This window comes from Melanerpes formicivorus, unplaced genomic scaffold, assembly GCF_026170545.1.
Source record: "Melanerpes formicivorus ecotype bairdi unplaced genomic scaffold, bMelFor1.0.p_v2 SCAF_13, whole genome shotgun sequence".
NCBI lineage: Eukaryota > Metazoa > Chordata > Aves > Piciformes > Picidae > Melanerpes > Melanerpes formicivorus.
The window spans coordinates 1070157-1090760 of NW_027142365.1; the positions used below are offsets into that span (position 1 = coordinate 1070157).

At 62.0% G+C, this 20604-nt stretch overlaps 2 protein-coding genes across 5 annotated transcripts; both read left to right on the forward strand.

The window, feature by feature from the left end:
* Window positions 1-341: 341 nt before the first annotated feature.
* On the forward strand, window positions 342-4439 carry LOC137444783 (zinc finger protein 879-like). 3 transcript variants are annotated; one of them, XM_068145761.1, is made up of 5 exons: window positions 342-613; window positions 1334-1460; window positions 1590-1688; window positions 1835-1945; window positions 2182-4439. In XM_068145761.1, exons 1-5 carry the CDS (start codon window positions 461-463, stop codon window positions 3660-3662), a joined length of 1971 nt encoding a protein of 656 aa, XP_068001862.1. In that variant the 5' UTR covers window positions 342-460; the 3' UTR covers window positions 3663-4439. The 3 variants fall into 3 exon arrangements, with proteins under 3 accessions (XP_068001862.1, XP_068001864.1, XP_068001865.1); XM_068145763.1 differs by having other exon boundaries at window positions 524-791; window positions 1090-1460; XM_068145764.1 differs by having other exon boundaries at window positions 524-791.
* Window positions 4440-5672: 1233 nt separating this feature from the next.
* On the forward strand, window positions 5673-19896 carry MYO1G (myosin IG). 2 transcript variants are annotated; one of them, XM_068145776.1, is made up of 22 exons: window positions 5673-5791; window positions 6453-6661; window positions 7942-8035; window positions 8153-8318; window positions 8423-8476; window positions 9008-9103; window positions 9191-9307; window positions 10078-10311; window positions 10865-11010; window positions 11463-11577; window positions 11810-11980; window positions 12048-12118; window positions 12865-12939; window positions 13031-13163; window positions 13449-13615; window positions 13880-14087; window positions 14547-14770; window positions 15238-15382; window positions 15476-15580; window positions 15682-15795; window positions 19309-19463; window positions 19558-19896. In XM_068145776.1, the coding sequence occupies exons 1-22, from the start codon at window positions 5697-5699 to the stop codon at window positions 19712-19714; spliced, it is 3051 nt and encodes a 1016-aa protein (XP_068001877.1). In that variant the 5' UTR covers window positions 5673-5696; the 3' UTR covers window positions 19715-19896. The 2 variants fall into 2 exon arrangements, with proteins under 2 accessions (XP_068001877.1, XP_068001878.1); XM_068145777.1 differs by having other exon boundaries at window positions 10105-10311.
* Window positions 19897-20604: the final 708 nt, after the last annotated feature.

Consider the following 20604-nt stretch of genomic DNA (forward strand, 5'->3'; position numbering starts at 1 on the left):
GCTGCTTCTCAACGTCCTCCATCCCTGGAAGCCCTTCCATGCCCACTGCACCCGCCAGCCACGGCTCCGGGAAGGCCACAGCCCTCCGTAGAGCCTCCAGCCCCTCCAGCAGATCCGGTGAGCGCACTGCCAGGGGGATCAGCCATAGCCAACCAAGGGGCGGCAGCGGCCCGGGGCGGGGCTGGGCAGCTGCCGGGGGCCAATGGCGGTGGCGCTGCCGGTCACGTGGCGCGGAGGGCGGGGCCCGGGCGGGGCCGGCAGCGCCTTTGGGGCTCGTGCTGCCGGCAGAACTTCCGGGAGGGGCGTGGCTGGGGCCGGAAGTGGCTGCGGGGGGCGGGAGCGAGGCTGGGGAGCGAAGCGTCCCTGGCGGTGCGGAGCCTGCGGGGTCGCAGGTGCCGGAGGGGGCAGCGTGAGGCAGGGCGCAGTGGCGGCGTGGGGAGAGGAGTAGCCGAGGAGAACGATGCCTCCCGGAGGGGAGCAGGGAAAGCGCCGTGATGAGCGAGGCTTGCCGGAAGGACTAAGGATCCCGACCGGCGGGGAGCTAGGAGCCCCGGAGAGGAGCGGGGACCCCCCCGCCGGGGCCTCCCCATCCGCCGTGGCAGGGCAGACGCAGGTAGGCAGCGGGTCCCCGGCCCTGGCTGACAGGGGACCAACCCGGCCCTGTCCTCCTCGGCGCCGGACATCGCCCCCCTGACGCATCGCTGGGGGGGGTCGTGCTGTGTTCACTCGGCAGCCGACATCCTGGATCGCTCTGATTTCCTCGCCCCCCGGTTATGCCTCTCCCCGTCCCGGTATGTCTGCCCCAGCCCCTGCACGACATTGCCTTCTCCAGCTCTCCTCTGCTGTTGTCCCTCGCCAGCTCCCTGCCCTGCTCCGCGCTTTGACATTGTTCCCTCTGTGACATTGGCTGTGCGCTGTGGCTGGCTGCTACGAGCAGTTCCCCCTCTGCTGTGCCCTGGGCTCCCCAGTTCCGGCGAGACTGGGAACCACTGGAGAGAGCCCAGTGGCTGCTGGCAAGCTGCTGAGAGGGCCGGTTCCTTCCAGTCTGAAGCGTTCCTTAATTCCATTGCTCTGTGCTCCCCTCCCCAGGGCAGGGGCTGCCGGGGGCTGCCCTCGGAACAGGCGCCAGCTGCAGGCAGCGTCTGACTGTGCTGCTGCTCTCTGAAGATGCAGAATTGTGCCCCGGAGGTGCTGCTGCTGCTCTAAGTCTGCCGGTGGGAGCTCTGCCCCGGCTGGCCGCAGCCCCCGGCTAATAGATGCCGGCCAAGCCCCTTGTCCCCCGTGGCTGAGGCTGTCCCCGCGTGTGATGGAGGCTGGGGTCGGTGTGTGGCAGGTACCGGTGACCTTCGAGGACGTCGCCGTCTACCTGAGCCGTGCCGAGTGGGAGGCCATCAGCGAGGAGCAGCAGGAGCTGTACCGCAGCGTCATGCTGGATGTCTGCGAGCTCTTGAGATCCCTGGGTAAGCACAGCGTCAGCTCCTGGGCTCGGCTGGCCGGGGGGGGCTGGGGCTGGGGCTGGGGTTCTGCCGTGCCTGACTGCGGCAGTTTCCAGCGGCTGTACACACTGTGCCTTTCCCCTCCCCGCCCAGGCATCCAGGCAGAGCCCCCGCTGGGAACTGAGCAGGAGATGTTTGGAGGTCACCATCCTGGCTCCCGGCAGGAGGAGGTGTCCCAGCAGCCCACTGACCGTGAGTGGGGCTGGGGTGGGACACAGCCAGGTGGACCAAACGCTTGGCAGGCTGCCGGTGCAGGAGGGCTGTGTGCTGGCTGCCCCTGTCCATGGCTGCTTGTGCCCTGCCGGTGCCTGCTGGAGCACTGTGCTGTCTGCATGCAGGTGATGCTGTTCCTGAAGTCATTGTGAAGGTGGAACCTGAAGGGGAGTTGTGCAGGAGGTGTCTGCATGGATCGGGTGACCCAGAGGGCCCTGGCCTTGGTGCTGGAGCAGGTGAGCCCTGGAGGGACAGAAGGAGGGGAGTGTCCCAGCGTGCTGGGCTTGGAGCAAGGGAAGGCTTCTCACCAGGCACATGGCCACCTGGAGCAGGTCATCCCACCTAGAGCTGGCAGCATGCTGTGGCCATCTCTTGGTCCTCAGTCCCTGTGTACTGGGAGGGGCCACGGCTGCAGGGTCTCTGGGCAGGCCCTGGAACTGCAGTTAAAGACACAGGTTCCTTCTCTTGGCAGACAATAAGTGGAGGCTCAAGGAGGAGGTGACAACAGCAATAGCAGGGCTGGTGGAGAGCCAGGAGGCTTTGTCCGCTGAGCCGCAGGGTCTCTGCCTGGAGAGGATGACTGCTCCCGTGTGTGTGGCTGGGCTGATCCCTGCCTCAGCCTGGAGCATGGGCACTGCACACAACCACGTGGGCGAAAGTCCTTTCATCTGCAGCGAGTGTGGGAAGCACTTCAGCGCGGAGACCTCTCTGATTTGGGATGATCGTACCCGCAGCAGTGGGAAGCCCTTTGCCTGCCCTGAGTGTAGCAAGAACCTCCCCCAGAAACGCAGCCTGGTCTCCCACCAGCGCACCCGCTCTGGCAAGAAGCTCTTTGCCTGCTCTGAGTGTGGGAAGAGCTTTAAACACAGTCACAAACTGGTTGCCCACCAGCGCATCCACACCGGCGAGAAGCCCTTTGCCTGCACCGAGTGTGGGAAGAGCTTCAGGCACAAAAGCAGCCTGGTCACCCACCAGCGCCTGCACACTGGTGAGAAGCCCTTTGCCTGCACAGAGTGTGACAAGAGGTTCAACCACAAAATCAGCCTGGTCAACCACCAGCGCCTCCTCGCCTGCCAGAAGCCCTTCACCTGCTCTGAGTGTGGAAAGAGCTTTAAGCAGAGTGACAAACTGGTTGCCCACCAGCGCCGCCACGCCGGCGAGAAGCCCTTTGCCTGCACCGAGTGTGGCAAGAGCTACACGGGGAAAGGCAGCCTGGTCTGCCACCAGCGCCTGCACAGCGGGGAGACGCCCTTTGTGTGCACCGAGTGCGGGAAGATCTTCAGCCGCGGCGACAAACTGATCATCCACCAGCGCAGCCACACCGGCGAGAAGCCCTTCGCCTGCTCCGAGTGCGGGAAGAGCTTCAGCCGCAGCGACCACCTGCTGTCCCACCAGCGCATCCACACCGGCGAGAAGCCCTTCGCCTGCCCAGAGTGTGGCCGGAGGTTCAACCGCAGCGACACCCTGGTCACTCACCAGCGCATCCACAACGGTGAGAAGCCCTTCGCCTGTGCCGAGTGCGGCAAGAGCTTTAGCCAGAGGGCCGACTTGATTCGGCACCGCGACAGCCACAGCGGCAAGAAGCCCTTCGCCTGTCCCGACTGTGGCAAGAGGTTCAACCGCCTGGACCGCCTGGTCACCCACCAGAACACACACACCGGCAAGAAGCCCTTCGCCTGTCCTGACTGCGGCAAGAGGTTCAACCGCCGGGACCGCCTGGTCACCCACCAGTACACACACACCGGCAAGAAGGCCTTCTCCTGCCCCGACTGCGGCAGGGGCTTCAACCGCGTCGATCGCTTGTTCATGCATCGGCGCAGCCACATCGCCGAGGGACACCCTGCCTGCCCCCGCTGTGCCGCAGCTCCAGCCTCAGCCCAGCACCTTGCCCCTGCAGAGCCGCAGCTCTCCCCTTGCCCTGAGTGCAGCAAGGTCTTCACTCCTCAGGAGTGACGGTGCGCCGCACCGCGCACGCCCCAGAGGGGACCCTCTCTGTCTGGGTGTGACTCACCGTGTGATTACATTAGCAGCTCAAGAATGTCTCAACAACGATAAGATCCTCTCTGCCCATCAAGACCACAGCTGCTCTGGGAGAGGGGATGGTGGAAAGCCCTGGACTGTGCAGCAGAGCTCCCCCTGGCCTGGTAAGCCCAGGGATGTGTAGTGGTGTGTGAACAGGTAGGAGACAAAGGAGGGGGTGGAGGCCTACCCTGGCACCAGACTCCTTCAAGCACACAGGAATATGCATTAAGAGCCCTTAGAGGCAACACCTGGACACATCATAAGGGTGAAGGGCCAGGAGGAAACTGTGATTAAAGAACTGAAAAAAAGTGCTGAGCTCTAGCAGCTTGCAGGGGAAGCATCACCAGAGGCATCTCCAGCTGGAGGCAGCAGCCCAGGACATCTCTTCCTGCTCCCCCCACCAAAGGAGGACCTGCTGGAGCCTGCTAAGAGAGGAGAGTTCCACTGGAAACACTACACACCGGCAGAGGAAACCCACTGAGGGAGGACAGGATCTTGGGATGTCTCCCCCTCCTCCTCTCAGCTGGAGACACCACACCCTTGGACAGCACAAGCTGGAAAGGAGAACTCTGGGACCTTTCTTGCTTGCTCTCTCCTCTGGCCAAAGCTGGTAATAGAATTCCTTTCCTTCTCTCTCTGTTTCTCCATATTTTCTCTCTCCCTTTTCTCCCTTCCTCTTGTTTGTTCACTTTGTCCTTCAATAAACAGCCTGGCTTTTGATCTTTGGCCTGCTTCGTGCCTTGATTTCACACACAGGGGTGCTTCCAAAAGAACAAGTCTTGCTCTTCCTCTGGACCAAGACACTCTGCTGCTGCCATGCTGGAGAATCCTTCCCCCAGTGCTCCCTGTGCACCCTGCTGGGAGCAGAGAACAACACTGCTGAGAAGCAGGTGGTGAGCAGAGCGGGCACAGGCTGGCTGGGCATGCCGTGCTCTGTGTCTCCATGGCACTGAGGAGGAATGTGGAGTGAGATGGTGGCTGCATGGTGCCATTCTTCCCCTTCTCCCCCTCAGTCCTGCTGATCAGGTCACTGCAAACATGAGCTGTGCTGTTAGGAGAGAAGCCCAGCCAGGCTGAGTCCTGTCAACCTCTGAGGCCCAAGTAGAATGCCGCAGGATTCAGCTCTTGCTCAGTTTATCCAGCATGATGCCCAGCCAACAGCAAAGGCACTGATGGATGGGGCTTATGTATGGAGCACACTGGGAGCCCTCCCAGCTGCTACCAGTGTAGTGCCACAAGAAGGGTGCTTGTCACCAGTGTGTGAAGCCAGTTGACAGCCAGAGTTGAGACTTGGCTTCTGCAGGGCAGAGAAATCCCAGCTCAGCCTCTGTCAGCTCAAACAGCAGCAGTGGCAGGATGTCTTGCAGCCAGGATGTCAAAGAATGGCAGGAGATAGAAGGGACCTTAACCATCATCCAGTTCCAACCCCCCTGCCATGGGCGGGGTCACCTCCTGCTAGACCACTTCTGTGATTGAGTCACATCAAGCTCGGTGCACGTGCTCCGTCCTGATGGGGCCTAATTCATTATACTCCTCAGAGCACCCCAGACCCCCAGCATGGGGCTGGAAGGGATCATCCAGTCCAACCCCCTGCTGAAGCAGGACATCCACAGCAGCTTGCCCAGGATCATAATGCCCAGTGGGGTTTGGAATCTCTCTGGACTTGGAGTCCTACAATCTCTCTGGGCAGCCTGGGGCACCGGTCGTGTTGAGGTGGAACCTCCTGGGTTGCAGTTTGTGCCCATTGCTCCTTGTCCTGGCACTGGGCACCGACAGAGTCTGTCCCCAGCCTCTTAATCCCTGCCCTTGGGGATGCTGTGGGGCTCCCACCCCCCAGATCTGGGTGTCACCAGCCCCAGAGCCAGTGGCATGGGAGGTGACAGTGACACACGCCTGCGCCGTGGGCGGGTGCAGGAAGCTGCGGGCTAAGTGGGGAAGTGGGTGCTCGGCGGCGGCGAGGGCGACATGGCAGAGCTGGAGGCCCCTGAGGTGGGCAAAGCAGATTTTGTCCTCCTGGATGAGGTGACCATGGAGCAGTTCCTGGAGAACCTGCGCCTGCGGTATGGGCACTGCTGGGGGCACAGGGAGCGGGCACCCCAAGGGCCACCTCGGCACCTCCGGGTGGGTTTGGGGTGACCAAGGACCTTGGCATCACCCCAGTGGCAGCTGGGGTGTGGTGTCCTGGTGACGGGAGGCAGCAGGGAATGTGAGGCCCAGTAAGGGATTTGGAAGGGCCACCAAACCCTGGCACTGCAGGAAGCATCTGGGCGGTGCCCTGCTGCTGTGGAGGCCACCGAGGCAGGTTCTGCCCCGTGGGGTGGGATGGGAGGCCGAGGGTGCGGATGAGGCCTTCCTGTCTTCTGCTGCCCTACAGCTCCACCCAGCCCGACAGGATGCTGCCTCACCGCACAGCACAGCACTCCACAGGGTGGCATCCTGCCCTGTGACACAGCAGCTCACGGAGAGTCACCCCACAGGGTGCCAGCCCATGGACAGCATCATCCTGCCCCATGGCACAGGGGGGTTTGACCACCCCCTAGCACAGCACTCTGCATGGCATCACCTCACGCCACGATGCTGCATCCTGTGGGTGCCACCCCATGGCACAGCATCCTAAATGGTGCTGCTCTACCCCGTGGCCCAGGATGCCACCCCATAACCCAACACCCCCCCTCCAGCCAGCCCCCCTCCAGCCCTCCCCACAGCCTCCCCTGTGCGCAGGTTCTCTGAGGGCCGCATCTACACCTACATCGGGGAGGTGGTGGTGGCCATCAACCCGTACCGGGCGCTGCCGCTCTACGGGCCGGCGGCGGTGGAGCGGTACCGGGGCCGCGAGCTCTACGAGCGCCCTCCGCACCTCTACGCCCTGGCTGACGCCGCCTACAAGGCCATGAAGCGCCGTGCCAAGGACACCTGCATCGTCATCTCAGGTAGGGGCCTGCCGGGGCAGCCAGCGCTGCCCTTGCCCACAGCATCCCCCTGGAGCCCCTGACTGCTTGGGGCCTGTGTGGGCACCTGGAGGGGTGAGGAAGGGGCTGGGTGGCTGAGCATGAAGAGTGGAGGGGAATGGAGAGGAGTGCAGCTGGCAGGCAGCCACCAGTGGTGTTGCCCAGGGCTCAGCACCGGGGCCAGCTCTCTTTAATGTCTTTATCAATGACCTGGATGAGGGCACTGAGGCTCCCTCGGTGAGTGTGCAGACCCCAGGCTGGGTGGGAGAGGACAGGAAGGCTCTGCAGAAGGATCTGGCCAGGCTGGATCCATGAGCCAAGCTCAGCTGCTTGAGGTTTAACAAGACCAAGGTCCTGCCCTTGGGTCATAACAACCCCACGAAGGCTCCAAGCTGGGGCAGAGTGGCTGGAAAGCTGCTCAGCAGAAAAGGACCTGGGGCTGTAGGTTGAGAGCAGCTGGGGAGGAGCCAGAGAGTGCTTAGGGGGGCAAGAAGGCATCCAGCAGCCTGGGCTGGATCAGCAGTGGTGTGGCCAGCAGGAGCAGGGCAGGGATTGTCCTCCTGGACTGGGCACTGGTGAGGCCACAGCTTGAATTCTGTGTTCAGTTTTGGGTCCTTTGATCCGAGAAGGTCACTGAGGAGCTGGAGTGGGTCCAGAGAAAGCCAACGAAGCTGGGGAAGGGTCTGGAGAGCAGGGCTGGGGAGGAGCAGCTGAGGGAGCTGGGGGTGTTGAGCCTGGAGAAGAGGAGGCTGAGGGGAGACCTTCTGGCTCTGCAGCTCCCTGCAAGGAGGCTGGAGCCAGGTGGGGCTTGGGCTCTGCTGCTGTGGTGGTTTGGAGAGCAGGCCTAGCCTCCTCTCCCCCACAAAGAGGAAAAATAACCACAGCCAGCCCTGCCGGAGAAGCAAGGGAAATGCTGTCGTTTACAAGCAAGTATCAGGTGCTAACATGAGAGAAAACAGCCTGAGATTGTGCCAGGGGAGGGTTAGGTTGGAGATTAGAACAATTTCTTTGCTGCCAGAGTGATCAGGGATTGGCACAGGCTGCCCAGGGAGGTGGTGGAGTCCCCATGCCTGGATGTGTTCAAGAACCCTGTGGCCATGGTACCTGGGGCCATGGTTTGGTGGCCATGGTGGGGCTGGGTTGATGTTGGACTCAGTGATCTTGGAGAGCTTTTCCAGCCAGGACAGTTCCATGGTTCTATGATTCTGTGGTACTTGGCTGAAGGTCACCCTCAGCCCAGCCCCTGCTCTGTCCTGTGCCAGGTGAGAGTGGGGCTGGCAAGACAGAGGCCAGCAAGTACATCATGCAGTACATCGCTGCCATCACCAACCCCAGCCAGCGCGCGGAGGTCGAGAGGTAGGTCCTGGCCATGCTGCCAGCTGGAGGGATGGCTGCTGGGGCATGAAGAACCCACCCCATCCCATGCTTACCCATGCCATGCTGTGCCATGCCACGTGGTGCCACCTTGCCCAGGGTGAAGAATGTGCTGCTCAAGTCCAACTGCGTGCTGGAGGCCTTTGGCAACGCCAAGACCAAGCGCAACGACAACTCCAGCCGCTTCGGCCGCTACATGGACATCAACTTCGACTTCAAGGGGGACCCCACCGGTGGCCACATCCACAACTACCTCCTGGAGAAGGTGTGGGCAAGGCCGTGGGTGGGGCTGTGGGTGGGGCCAACTGGTGGGTGGGTGCTGGCCCCACAGGGCACCACCTGGCACCCAGCCCCTGCTCCCTCCTCCAGTCCCGAGTCCTTCAGCAGCAGCCAGGAGAGAGGAACTTCCATGCATTCTATCAGGTGAGCGTGGGGTGGGGTGGGATGGGATGGGGTGAGATGAGATGGGGTGAGATGAGATGGGGTGGGATGAGATGGGGTGGGATGGGGTGAGGTGAGATGAGATGGGGTGAGATGAGATGGGGTGGGATGGGGTGAGATGAGATGGGGTGGGATGGGATGGGGTGGGATGGGGTGAGGTGAGATGAGATGGGATGGGATGGGGTGAGGTGAGATGAGATGGGATGCATGAAGTGGGATGGAGATCAAAGAGGTGTGATGGATGGGACAAGAAGGTTGGGATGGGATCTATGAGATGGATGTGGATGGGATCTGTGGGGTGAGATGGGTGAGCTGGACAGATGGAATAGGATGGATGAATGGGATGGGGTGCTAGGATAACCAGGGTGGCTCTGGATGGGCTCTGGGATAGACTGGGTAAGGGTGAGATGGGGAGGAGCAGGACTGGACTCTCCAGCTTGTGGGATCACAGTGGCATTCACCAGGCCAGGAGGTCACTGGGCCAGGTGCTGACCCCCATCCTGTACTCCCCAGTTGCTGCTGGGAGCCCCTGAGGCACTGCTGACCTCACTGCACCTCCAGCGCGACCCTGGCACCTACCGCTACACCCGGGGGGACACCATGGACACTGTGAGTGGGGTCAGGTGGGGCTGGGTAGAGCAGGGTGGGGCAGGGCCAGGACCCACCTCCCTCACCCCACCCCTTGCTGCCCCCCAGGCCTGCAGGGATGACGTGGCTGGCTACCGCGCAGTGGAGGAGGCCATGGCCACCATCGGCTTCTCCCCAGAGGAGGTTGGATCCCTGCACCGCATCCTGGCCACTGTCCTGCTCCTGGTGAGAGCCCTGCCAGTACAGAGCCCCTCCCCAGTGCAGCCCAGCACGGCCCAGTGCAGCCCAGCACGGCCCAGCCCAACAGAAACCATTACAACCTTGTATGACCCAGCCAAAGACAAACCGACCTAGCCCAGTACAAACCAGCACAGCCCAGTATGACCCAGCACAGCTCAGTACAAACCAGTACAGCCCAGTATGACCCAGCACAGCCCAGTATGATGCAGCACAGCCCAGTATGACCCAGCACAGCCCAGTACCAACCAGCACAGCCCAGTATGACCCAGCACAGCCCAGTATGATGCAGCACAGCCCAGTATGATGCAGCACAGCCCAGTACCAACCAGTACAGCCCAGTATGACCCAGCACAGCCCAGTACCAACCAGCACAGCCCAGTATGACCCAGCACAGCCCAGTACCAACCAGCACAGCCCAGTACCAACCAGCACAGCCCAGTATGACCCAGCACAGCCCAGTATGATGCAGCACAGCCCAGTACCAACCAGTACAGCCCAGTATGACCCAGCACAGCCCAGTACAAACCAGCACAGCCCAGTATGACCCAGCACAGCCCAGTACAAACCAGCACAGCCCAGTATGACCCAGCACAGCCCAGTACAAACCAGCACAGCCCAGTATGACCCAGCACAGCCCAGTACAAACCAGTACAGCCTTCTGTGACCCAGCCCAGCCCTGGGGTGTGCGAGCATCTGGTGCTGGGACACCCCAACCCCGTTTTGGGGTCTCCTGGGTGTCCCCCACCTTCACTCAGCACCGTGTCCGGCTGGGGCCACCTCAGGGCAATGTGGAGTTCGCAGCGGAGGGCGAGGTGGCAGCGGTGGCGGACGAGGGGCAGCTGCTGGCGCTGGCAGAGCTGACGGCCACGGCTCCGGACACCCTGCGCCAGGCCCTGCTGAGCCGCACCGTGGCGGCCGGTGGCGGAGAGCTCATCCAGAAGGGCCACAGCCCCAAGGAGGCTGCCTATGCCCGGGATGCCTGTGCCAAGGTAAGCAGGCAGCAGGGCGGGATGGATGGCTCCAGGCAACGTGCAGGCTGGGGGCAGAGCAGATGGGACCTGGGGGTACTGCAAATGAACCAGCAGCGTGCTCAGGTCACCAAGGAGGACACCAACAGCCTGGCCTGGATCAGCAGTGGTGTGAACAGGGCTGGGGAGGAGCAGCTGAGGGAGCTGGGGTGTTCAGCCTGGAGAAAAGGAGGCTGAGGGAGACCTTCTGGCGCTCTGCAGCTCCCTGAAGGGAGGAACTGGCCTGGAATTGTGCCAGGGGAGGCTTGGGTTGGAGATTAGGAGGAAAATTTCTTTGCTGCAAGAGTGGCCAGAGGGTGGAAGAGGCTGCCCAGGGAGGTGGTGGAGTCCCCGTGCCTGGAGGTGTTCAAGAAGCCTTGGGACATGGCACCTGGGGCCATGGTTTGATGGCCACGGTGGTGCTGGGTTGCAGGCTGGACCCAATCGGCAACCAAAACAATTCTATGATTCTGTGTCCCCCTACAACCCATGAGATGCCCTGGCACCAGGCTGTGCCCTGTGCTCTGTCCCCCAGGCCATCTACGAGCGGCTCTTCAGCTGGCTCGTGGGGCGCATCAACGCCAGCATCGCCACGCAGGGCCACGACGTGCGCCGGCACGGCAAGGGCACCGTCATCGGCGTCCTCGACATCTACGGCTTTGAGATCTTTGACACCAACAGGTGAGCTGGCCCAGGGCTGAGTGTCCTGGGGAGGGGACAGGACCTGGGAGGGACACAGGGAAGGGCTGGGACCCAGGATGGACACAGGGACAGGACAGGGCTTGAGAGAGATGCAGGAGGGGGATGAGAACCAGGAGAGGACTCATGGAAGGGTCAGGGCTTGGGAGAGACACAGGGAGGTGACAGGACCCAGGATGGACAAGAGGAAGGGAACAGACCTGGGAGGGGACTCATGGAAGAGAGAGGGCTTGGGAGAGACACGTGGAGGGGAGGATGCCCAAGGGACATGTGGAAGGGGACAGGGCCACAAGGGACACATGGAGGTGCCAGGACCAGGAGGAAGCCTTTGGAGGGACTGGAGCAGGAGGTCCCCAGAAGGGCTGTGTGGCTTGGGGGAGGTGGAGAGAGGACATGGTGGAGTTGCAATGACCGTGCTGACCTCCTGCCCACAGCTTCGAGCAGTTCTGCATCAACTACTGCAACGAGAAGCTGCAGCAGCTCTTCATTGAGCTGATCCTGAGGCAGGAGCAGGCTGAGTACCAACGGGAGGGCATCACCTGGCAGAGCGTGAGGGGCCATGGGGACACGAGGACATGGTGGGGGCAGGAGGGCAGCATGTGAGGGGATGTGGTGGGACACGAGGGCCATCACCTGGCAGAGCGTGACAGGGAGACAAGAATGTGGTGGTGGGACATGGATGCCACCGCCTGCCGCGGTGAGATCCGGGGGGCAAGGGGGTGAATTTGGTTCCCCAGGGGTGTGCCATTCGTGGTGCCCACCCCCTGCTTCTCCCCACCAGATCGAGTACTTCAGCAACGAGCCCATCGTGGAGCTGGTGGAGCAGCCGCACCGCGGCATCCTGGCGCTGCTGGACGAGGCCTGCCTGGCCGCGGGCACCGTCACCGATGCCCTCTTCCTGGCCTCCATGGACGCCCGCCTGGGCCACCACCCCCACTACACCAGCCGCAAGGTGCTTGGGGGGCCCGGGGGCAGCGGGGGGGGCCTGGGTGGGGCACTGACCCCACTCTGCCCCACAGCTCTGCCCCACAGACAAGAGCCTGGAGTTCGAGCGAGACTTCCGCATCAAGCACTACGCCGGAGACGTGACGTGAGGGCAGCCGGCAGGGGGCAGTGCCCTGCGGGCATCCTCGGGGGGCTGTGGGCTGCCGTGGAGGACTTTAGGAGGCTGTGAAGGCCATGGGGGGGGCACCTGAGACCATGGAGTTCCAGGGGCTCTTGAGGGTCTACAGCTGACCACAGGGCCTTGGGGAACCCCAGGGGGCTGCGTGGAAGCACGGAGGGGGAGCGAGGACCTGTGGGAGGTGGTCTGGGTTCATGGGGCACCACTGGGCTGTGGGCATCGTGGGCACCATGGGGGACTGGCAGAGGGTGCTTGGGGCCATGGGAGCGTGGGTGGCTGTCGGGAGCTACGGTCATGATGAGTGGTTGTGGGGTCTGTGGAGAACCATGGAGTGACATGGAGGGCCCTGGGGCTGCCCTGGGAGGGTGTGGGAGCCACCTGGAACCACGGAGGGCCATGGGGTCATAGAGGCCCCTGAGGGACCGTGGGGTGGCCTTGGTTGACTGTGGGGCTTTGAGGGCCTGTGGGTGATTGTGTGGAGTCATTTAGGACCATGTGAGGCCATTGAGGGTCCACTGAGGTTCATACAGTCTGGGACTCCCCAGAGGCCACGCACAGCAGAATGGGCTGTGGAGGACAACCCGGGGACAGGGTCAAGGGGACTCTGTATCCATGGGCACTGAACCCCAGAGTCCCCTGAGCTCCATGGGTGCCCCCAGGGATGCCTCCAAGGTGGCTGGAGAAGGCCTCACTGAGATGTTCTCCTCCCTCAGGTACTCAGTGGAGGGTTTCCTGGACAAGAACAAGGACACGCTCTTCCAGGACTTCAAGCGCCTCTTCTACAACAGGTTGGGGGCACGGCCGGGGGACTGGGGGCACAACTGTGGAACGGGAGCAGGGTGCCCAGTGCCACCATCCCCACACCAATGCTGTCCCCAGTGAGGACCCCGTGCTGCGTGCCATGTGGCCCGAGGGCGAGCAGAGCATCACCGAGGTCACCAAGCGCCCCCTGACCACTGCCACGCTCTTCAAGAACTCCATCGTGGCCCTGGTGGAGAACCTTGCCTCTAAGGTAGGGCACTGGGGACAGCTGGGCACATCCTAGTGCCAGCCTGGTGTGTCTCTGTGCCAACTGGGCACGCCCCAGCTCATCTTGGTATACCTCCATGGCAGCTGGGCATGGCCTCAAGCCACAGTCATATCCCTGTGCCTGCTTGGCACATCTCCAGACAGCCAAGATGTCCCCAGGCCAGCCTGGCACATCCCTAACCCAGCCAAGGTGTTCCCAGCCCAGGATGCCCAGGTGCTTAATAGCACTGGTGGCTGCCATCTGAGTGCCACCCCCACGTCCCCACAGGAGCCCTACTACGTGCGCTGCATCAAACCCAACGACCAGAAGTCTCCGGCGCTCTTCGACCAGGAGCTCTGCCGCCACCAGGTCTGCTACCTGGGGCTGCTGGAGAACGTCCGCGTGCGCCGCGCCGGCTTCGCCTACCGCCAGCCCTACCACCGCTTCCTCCAGCGGTACGCCCGGCACCGGCACCGCCGGGGCACTGGGGGCACCGCGACGTGGGGACATTGGGATGCTGGGTGTCAGGGCTATTGGGAGCTGGGACGTGGAGGCACCAGGCCATGGGGACATTGGGTGTCCAGGGACATTGGTGCCATAAAGACTTTGCGGCCATGAAGTGCCAAGGATGTTGAGCCCCAGAAGAGAGGGAGCTTGGGACACAGGGGTGCTGGCACACAGTGCTCCTCCCAGCCACCTCTCCCTGCTGTGCCCTGCAGGTACAAGATGACCTGTGAGTACACGTGGCCCAACCACCTGATGGCCAGTGACCAGGAGGCCACCCAAGCCCTCCTGGAGCAGCATGGCTTCCAGAGTGACGTGGCTTACGGGCACACCAAGGTCTTCATCCGCACGCCACGCACCCTCTTCTGCCTTGAGCAGGAGCGGGCACAGCTCATCCCCATCATTGTCCTGCTGCTGCAGAAGGTGGGCATCGTGGCACAGCAGGGTGGCCTGGGGACACACCATGACAGGGTGGGTAGTCGTGGTGGCGGCAAGGCCAGAAGGCAGCCGAGGCTCTGCCTGCACTAGGAGTTGCTGGTGGTCTTGGAGGGGTGCTGAGCATGGCGTGGGGCAGGGGTTGGGGCACAGGGTGGCACAAAGGGTAAAGTGTAGTGTGGGGCAAAGCGTGGGGCAGGGGATGGAGTGTGACATGGAGGTGACATAGGGCATGGTACAGAGCATGGCATGGGGCAGAGAATAGGGCACTGCTGGGCCTTGGCATGGCACAGGGCAGGACATGGGGCTGGCACAGGGAATTTCTTGGGAGCTGTACCAGTGGGGTTCACAGACTGGGGGCCTCATGGTGCCTATCCCTGGAGCCCCAGCCCCGCTCCGGGGGGGATCCATGGGGCAGCACCCGCTCTGACTCTCAGCATTGGGCAGGCGTGGCGTGGTGCCCTGGCACGCCGGCGCTGCCGGGCCCTGCGTGCCGCCTACACCATCATGGCCTGCTACAAGCGGCACAAGGTGAGGGCCTACCTGCGGGAGCTGCTCCGGCGCTTCCAGCCCGTCCGCAGCCTGCCCGACTTCGGCAAGAGCCTGCCGTGGCCGGAGCCACCCGCGGTGCTGCAGCGGTTCCAGGAGGCCAGCCAGGGCCTCTTCCGCAGGTACCGGCACCGGGACGCGGGCACAGCGGCACGGGCTGGGGGTAGGGACGAGATAGGCGCGTGGGATGGAGATGTGGGAGGGGAACATGGATGTGGGATGGAGACTTTGGATGGGGATGTGGGACTGGAATGAGGGATGGTGATGCAGAGCAGGATGGGGATGTGGGATGGGACATTGGGTGTGCAATGGGAACACGGCATGAGGACGTGGAATGAGAATGTGGGACGGAGACAGGGATGCAGGACAGGAACTAGGGATGGGGATGTGGAACATGAGACAGGGACGAGGACACGGGGTTGGGATGTGGGCGTGGAACGTAGAGGAGGGATGGCAACAAGGGACAGGGATGTGGGACAGGGATGTGGGGCAGGAAGGTGGGACAGGGATGTGGGACAAGAAGGTGGCCAGGGCTGCAGGGGCCAGGGCCAGGGCTGCAGGGCAGGACGGTGAGGTGAGTGCACTGCAGGTGGCGGGCACGGCAGATCATCAAGAACATTCCCCCCTCGGCCATGGGCCAGATCCGTGCCAAGGTGGCAGCCATGGAGGCGCTGGGAGGGCTGCGCAAGGACTGGGGCTGCCGGCGCGCCTGGGCGCAGGACTACCTCTCCTCGGTAAGCGGGGGTGGGGGGCTGGGGGTGCACCCCAGGGCGCCCCCAGCCCCACGCTGAGCTGCCAGTCTGACCCCACCTCATGGCTCCCCACAGCCCGTGGAGAACCCAGGGCTGGCACTCTCCTTCGCCCGCCGCCTCCAGACCCTCAGGGACAAGGTGCACTTCGGCTCCGTCCTCTTCTCCTGCCACGTCCGCAAGGTGAGGGGACAGGGGAAGCCCCGCACAGCCAGCACCTCCCTGTCCCCTCCCCGAGGTGTCCCCTCCCCGATGTGCCTCCTGCCCTGCTGCTGTCCCTGCAGATCAGCCGCTTCGGGAAGAGCCGGGACAGGGCCATCCTGGTGACGGACCAGCACCTCTACAAGCTGGACCCCCGCAAGCAGTACCGGGTGATGCGGGCAGTGCCCCTCAGCACCGTGAGTGTCCCCAGGGGATGGGGGGGACAAGGCCACCTCCTACACTTTGTCCTGGTGAGCTAGGGTTAGGGGGGCCCAGATATTGTGGCTGTCCTGCTCCTGCCCAGAGGTTGAAGAGCACTCCACGATCTCCATGGGTTTGTGACGGGGCGAAATGTCCTGGGACAGACGGGATGCTGTCCCCTCATGCCGACCGTGCCCTGTTCCCTCCACACCGGCCCTAGTGCCCAGTCCATGACGCCTTGTGCCACACTGATCTGCAACTGCGGCGCACCGAGGCAGGACCCGGGGCGGCGGGCGGGCGGCACATCCCCTCCCGTCCCCCCGAGCCAGCTTTCCCCTCCCGAGCCGCCGGCGCGGCTGGGCGCAGGCTGCTGCAGGGGCAGCGCTTGCACCGGGGGGAGGTGCTGGGTCCCGGGGGCTCGTTGCTGTAGCGTTCCCCAGCTCGGTCACACAGGCAGGGACAGGGATGGTTGCAACTCGCCGTAAAGCTGCTTTCAAAAGGTCTGTGTCGACCCAGACTGAGGTTGAACGTTCAGGCAGCTGGCTGCAGAGAGTGCTGGAGCCTGGCGCCTGGAATGGAGGGCGGTGCATTAGGTGAGAGCAGCTCGGTTATCTGCTTCGCCTAGTGGCCGAACCCAAGGAGGAAGTTGCCAGACTTAGGACTGTAAGGGAAAGTGAAAGGGAAGGTTGCCTTGTCTGGCACAGTCCTCTGATTACTGTCCACAGAATTAACTAGGTTGGAAGAGACCTTTGAGATCATCAAGGCCAACCTGTCCTCCAACACCATCTGATCAACTAACCCACGGCACTGAGTGCCTCATCCAGGCTCTTCCTGAGCACCTCCAATGATGGGGACTCCACCACCTCCCTGGGCAGCACATTCCAGTGGCCAATCTCTCTCTCTAGGAAGAATTTCTTCCTCCCATCCAGCCCAAACTACAAAACTGTTCTAGAATCATAGACTCGTTGGGGCTGGAAATGGCCTGCAAGGATCATCCAGTTCCACCCCCCTCCTCCTGGGCAGGGACACCTCACACTACAGCAGGTTGCTCACAGCCACATCCAGCCTGGCCTTAAAAGCCTCCAGGGATGAGGCTTCCACCACCTCCTAAAAGTCCCTCACCCATCCCATTTCCCCCCTCAAATCCCAGAGCACCTGGGCTCTGTTGGAGTCTCCTCTCACCCCAGGTGTAGCCACTTAACCCTCCCCACCCACTCCCCTGTGCCTGTGGGTGAGAATTAGAGGGAAGACCATCAGGGCAGACATCCTGGTTGGAGTCTGTTATAGACCACCCAACCAGGAGGAAGAGGTTGATGAATTATTCTATAGGCAGCTGGAGGCTGTCTCAAGATCACCAGACCTTGTTCTCATGGGGGACTTTAACCTGCCTGATATCTGCTGGGAACTCAACACAGCAGAGAGGAGGCAGTCTAGGAGGTTCTTAGAGTGCATGGGGGATAGCTTCTTATCCCAGGTGCTGTGTGAGCCTGCCAGGGGTAAGGCTCTGCTTGACCTTCTCTTTACAAGCAGAGAAGGGCTGGTGGGGATGGGGTGGTTGGAGGCTGTCTGGGGTGCAGTGACCAGGAGATAATTGAGTGTTCAATATGCAGTCAGGCTAAGAGGGGCAGCAACAAAACCTCCACTCTGGACTTCAGGTTACTTAAGGAACTAACTCAGAAGGTGCCTTGGGAAACAGTTCTTAAAACCCAAGGTGTCCAGGAGGGCTGGGCCTGCTTCAAGAAAGCTCAGGAGCAGGTGGGGATTCACTTCTCAGTGTCCCTCTCTCAGGGATTCGTTCTGGAGAGGAGTGTCTGAGACTTCCAAGCCAGCTTCAACATTTTATTCCTCTGCATTTGCCACCATGAAACACAGCCACAGTGGAGGAGATGCAGTCTCCTCCTGGCTGCTCCTCCTGGAGTTTGTCTTGTGATTCTCACTTTCCAACCTGCCCCTCCTCCTGAAGGCTTCCTGGTCACAGCTGATTGATAAGTGAATGCAGTTGCCAGGTGTGCTTTATTGATTGGCTTTTCCTTTCCTTCCTTGTTTCTGAAAAGCAGCACTGAGGGGGAAGAGATGAGGCACAAAAGCAGAGAGTTATCAAATGATGAGAGGAGACTCAAGAGGCCTCCAGGTGCTGGTGGGTTGAAATTGCCCCCCACACTCCCCAACATGAGCTTTACCAGCCCAGCCCAGTCAAGAAGCAAACGAAGCTGTAGTTAGAGGTAGAGCTGCACTCTGCAAGGGAGCACCATGGAGATGTACAAACCACAGAGGATTTACAACGGTGTGCAGATATTTACAGCTAGCAAACAACACAAAAACCTCCCTGGTCAGAGAGGCCAAGGAAGCTATTCCACTGCCCCTCCCCCCCCCAGCCCCTGTCCCAAAGGGAGAAAAGGAGCAGAGAGAAAGCAGGGGTTAGGCTTAACCAGAGGAACACAGCCAAGGTCAGCCAGAGGAAGATTAATCTCTCCTGGGCAAAGTGAGCAGAGAAGAGGTCAGGAAGGAGCAAGAACTGGTTTTGGCAGAGTCAGTCTTACACCAGACATGTTCCCCACCAAAACTGTTTAGAACAAGCTCTGGTTTCCCTTTTTCACACCCAGTAGTGATTTATCTCTTTTCCTACTTTTCTGCTCAAAACCCAGAGCAAATTCTAAAGGCATGGCCTAAAGCCCCCACACAGATAAAACCAAACCAGTGCCACAGCATCTGAGTACACAGCTCCTGCCCCTCCACCTCCCTTTCTGCACCCACCCCAGAGCCAGGGCAAGACCCTCACCAGCCAAGATACCTTCCAGAGGAGCTCAGCCCTAGCAAGGCGACGCAGCCAGCACCCGTGGAGGATAGCAGAGAGCAGTTGTGGAACCTAGCCCTACCTAGCCGGGGGGCCACCAGGCCCCCCGGCCTTTGTTGTCACCACCACCATCACCCAGTGCCCAGCATGGACTCACCAGAGATGAGAGGAGGATCCTCCAGCCCACAAGGGGCTCAGCTTGGGGCTGAGGGTCCTAGGGGGAAATAAATAGGGCAGTGGGTGGGGAGGGTGGGGGCCACACCTGGGGTGAGCCAAGTGACCACACCTGGGGTGGGAGAGGAACCCAACAGAGCCCAGGTGCTCTGGGATTTGAGGAGAAAAGGGGGAAATGGGGGGTGGGTGAGGGACTTTTAGTGTGTCAGGGAGTAACAGGACTGGGGGGGATGGAGCAAAACCAGAAGTGGGGAGATTGAATGTTAGGAAGAAGTTCTTCCCCATGAGGGAGGTGAGAGACTGGCACAGGTTGCCCAGGGAGGTGGTGGAGTCACCATCCATGGAAGTGCTTAGAAAGAGCCTGGATGAGGCAGTCAGTGCCGTGGGTTGGTTGATCAGATGGTGTTGGGGGATAGGTTGGCCTGGATGATCTTGAAGGCCTTTTCCAAGCTGGTTAACTCTGTGACTTCCCTGCTCACGCTGTAACCCCAAGACCCCCCGCAGCCACGCCTGTAGCAGTGAGAGCTCGCTGTCCCCACAGGTGACGGGGCTGAGTGTGACAAGCTGCCTGGCACAGCTGGTGGTGTTCCACACCCAAAGCCAGGAGGACCTGGCCGTGTGCCTCCACAGGATGCAGCCGGCGGGGGACAACCGCGTGGGCGAGCTGGTGGGCATCCTCCTGGAGCACTGCCGAGCGTGAGTCGGGGGCTCGGGTTTGGGAGCTGGAGTGAGGTTGGAGGGGTGCTGCTACCCCACCAGCCCCCTCCCCATCGGTGCTGGAATGTTGTAGGACCAAGCGGGAGCTGCAGGTCCAGGTCTGCGACCGTATCCAGCTGAGCCTCCGCAGGCGCCGGCAGGTACTGACGGTGAAAACGCAGCCGGAGGCGGCCGGCCCCGATTTTGGCAAGAGCCAAGACGGCTTCGTGCTTTACTGGCCCGGGAGATGAGGTGTCAGGGCAAACGCAGCTGCCCTGTCACCCCCTGGCCCCATCCTGTCCCACTGACCCCACCAAAACCCTGTGACCCCAACCGCATCTTTCCCCCCAACGTTATGTTCCCCCCCGGGTGATGCCAAAGCCCTTGGGAATAAAGAGCTGGCTGGCAGGGGCAGGCGGGCTGCAGGTGGTAGCATGGGAAAAAACTTTATTGTCCTGATAATTGTTCGAACAGAGGTGGGGGTGTCCCGGGGGAGAAGGGGGAACCCCACCGGCGGGCTGTGGACCAGGGACCTTACATTTAAGTCTGTGGGATGATACTGGGAGGAAAGCAGAGGAGATGAGGGGAAAAAGGGTACTTAAGAGAGCTGATAACTACTGAAGTGCTCTCCGGAGCAGGGAGGAGGGTGATGGGCTCGGCTGGGCAGCAAGGGAGTCCACAGGGGTTCACGAATGGCTCCCAAATTGCTCCCAGCTGCCCCTTGTCCTTCCCGGGGCTCAGCCTCAGGCTCCAGCCCAGGCCCGGGGCAGGCCGTGGGGGACGCCGAGGACAGAGGGCGCTCGGAACCGAAGCAGACGCAGCACCGGGCCCGGTGCAGTTGGGCTTGCACCGAGCCAGCCCCGGCAGGGGAGAGCCGTTGCCATGGAAACCGCCCGGTTTCCCCGCCTGGGGGCGGGACATCTCTACGGCAACCGCGACTCGGCCTATCAGAGAGCGAAGCGTCGCCATGGGAACAGCTCTTGCCCCGCCCCTGGGGCCGGCTCTTCCCTGGCGCGAGAGGGCGGGGGGGGGGCAGGGGCATCGCCATTGGCAGGCCCCGCGAGGAGGCGTGGCCGTGGCGCCGGAACAGGCGCGGCTCGCGGACTCGGCTTCCGGACTCGGCTTCCCGTGAGGCTCCGCG

What these genes read in the sequence shown, in the direction of transcription:
- LOC137444783 (XM_068145761.1), top strand. Translation starts at nt 461, where the DNA reads ATGCCTCCCGGAGGGGAGCAGGGAAAGCGCCGTGATGAGCGAGGCTTG. An exon ending in CGAGCTCTTGAGATCCCTGG is followed by an intron (nt 1,461 to 1,589) that starts GTAAGCACAGCG and finishes CTCCCCGCCCAG; the next exon opens with GCATCCAGGCAGAGCCCCCG. An exon ending in TGGCCTTGGTGCTGGAGCAG is followed by an intron (nt 1,946 to 2,181) that starts GTGAGCCCTGGA and finishes TTCTCTTGGCAG; the next exon opens with ACAATAAGTGGAGGCTCAAG.
- MYO1G (XM_068145776.1), top strand. Translation starts at nt 5,697, where the DNA reads ATGGCAGAGCTGGAGGCCCCTGAGGTGGGCAAAGCAGATTTTGTCCTC. An exon ending in CACCTGCATCGTCATCTCAG is followed by an intron (nt 6,662 to 7,941) that starts GTAGGGGCCTGC and finishes GTCCTGTGCCAG; the next exon opens with GTGAGAGTGGGGCTGGCAAG. An exon ending in GGGCAGTGCCCCTCAGCACC is followed by an intron (nt 15,796 to 19,308) that starts GTGAGTGTCCCC and finishes CTGTCCCCACAG; the next exon opens with GTGACGGGGCTGAGTGTGAC.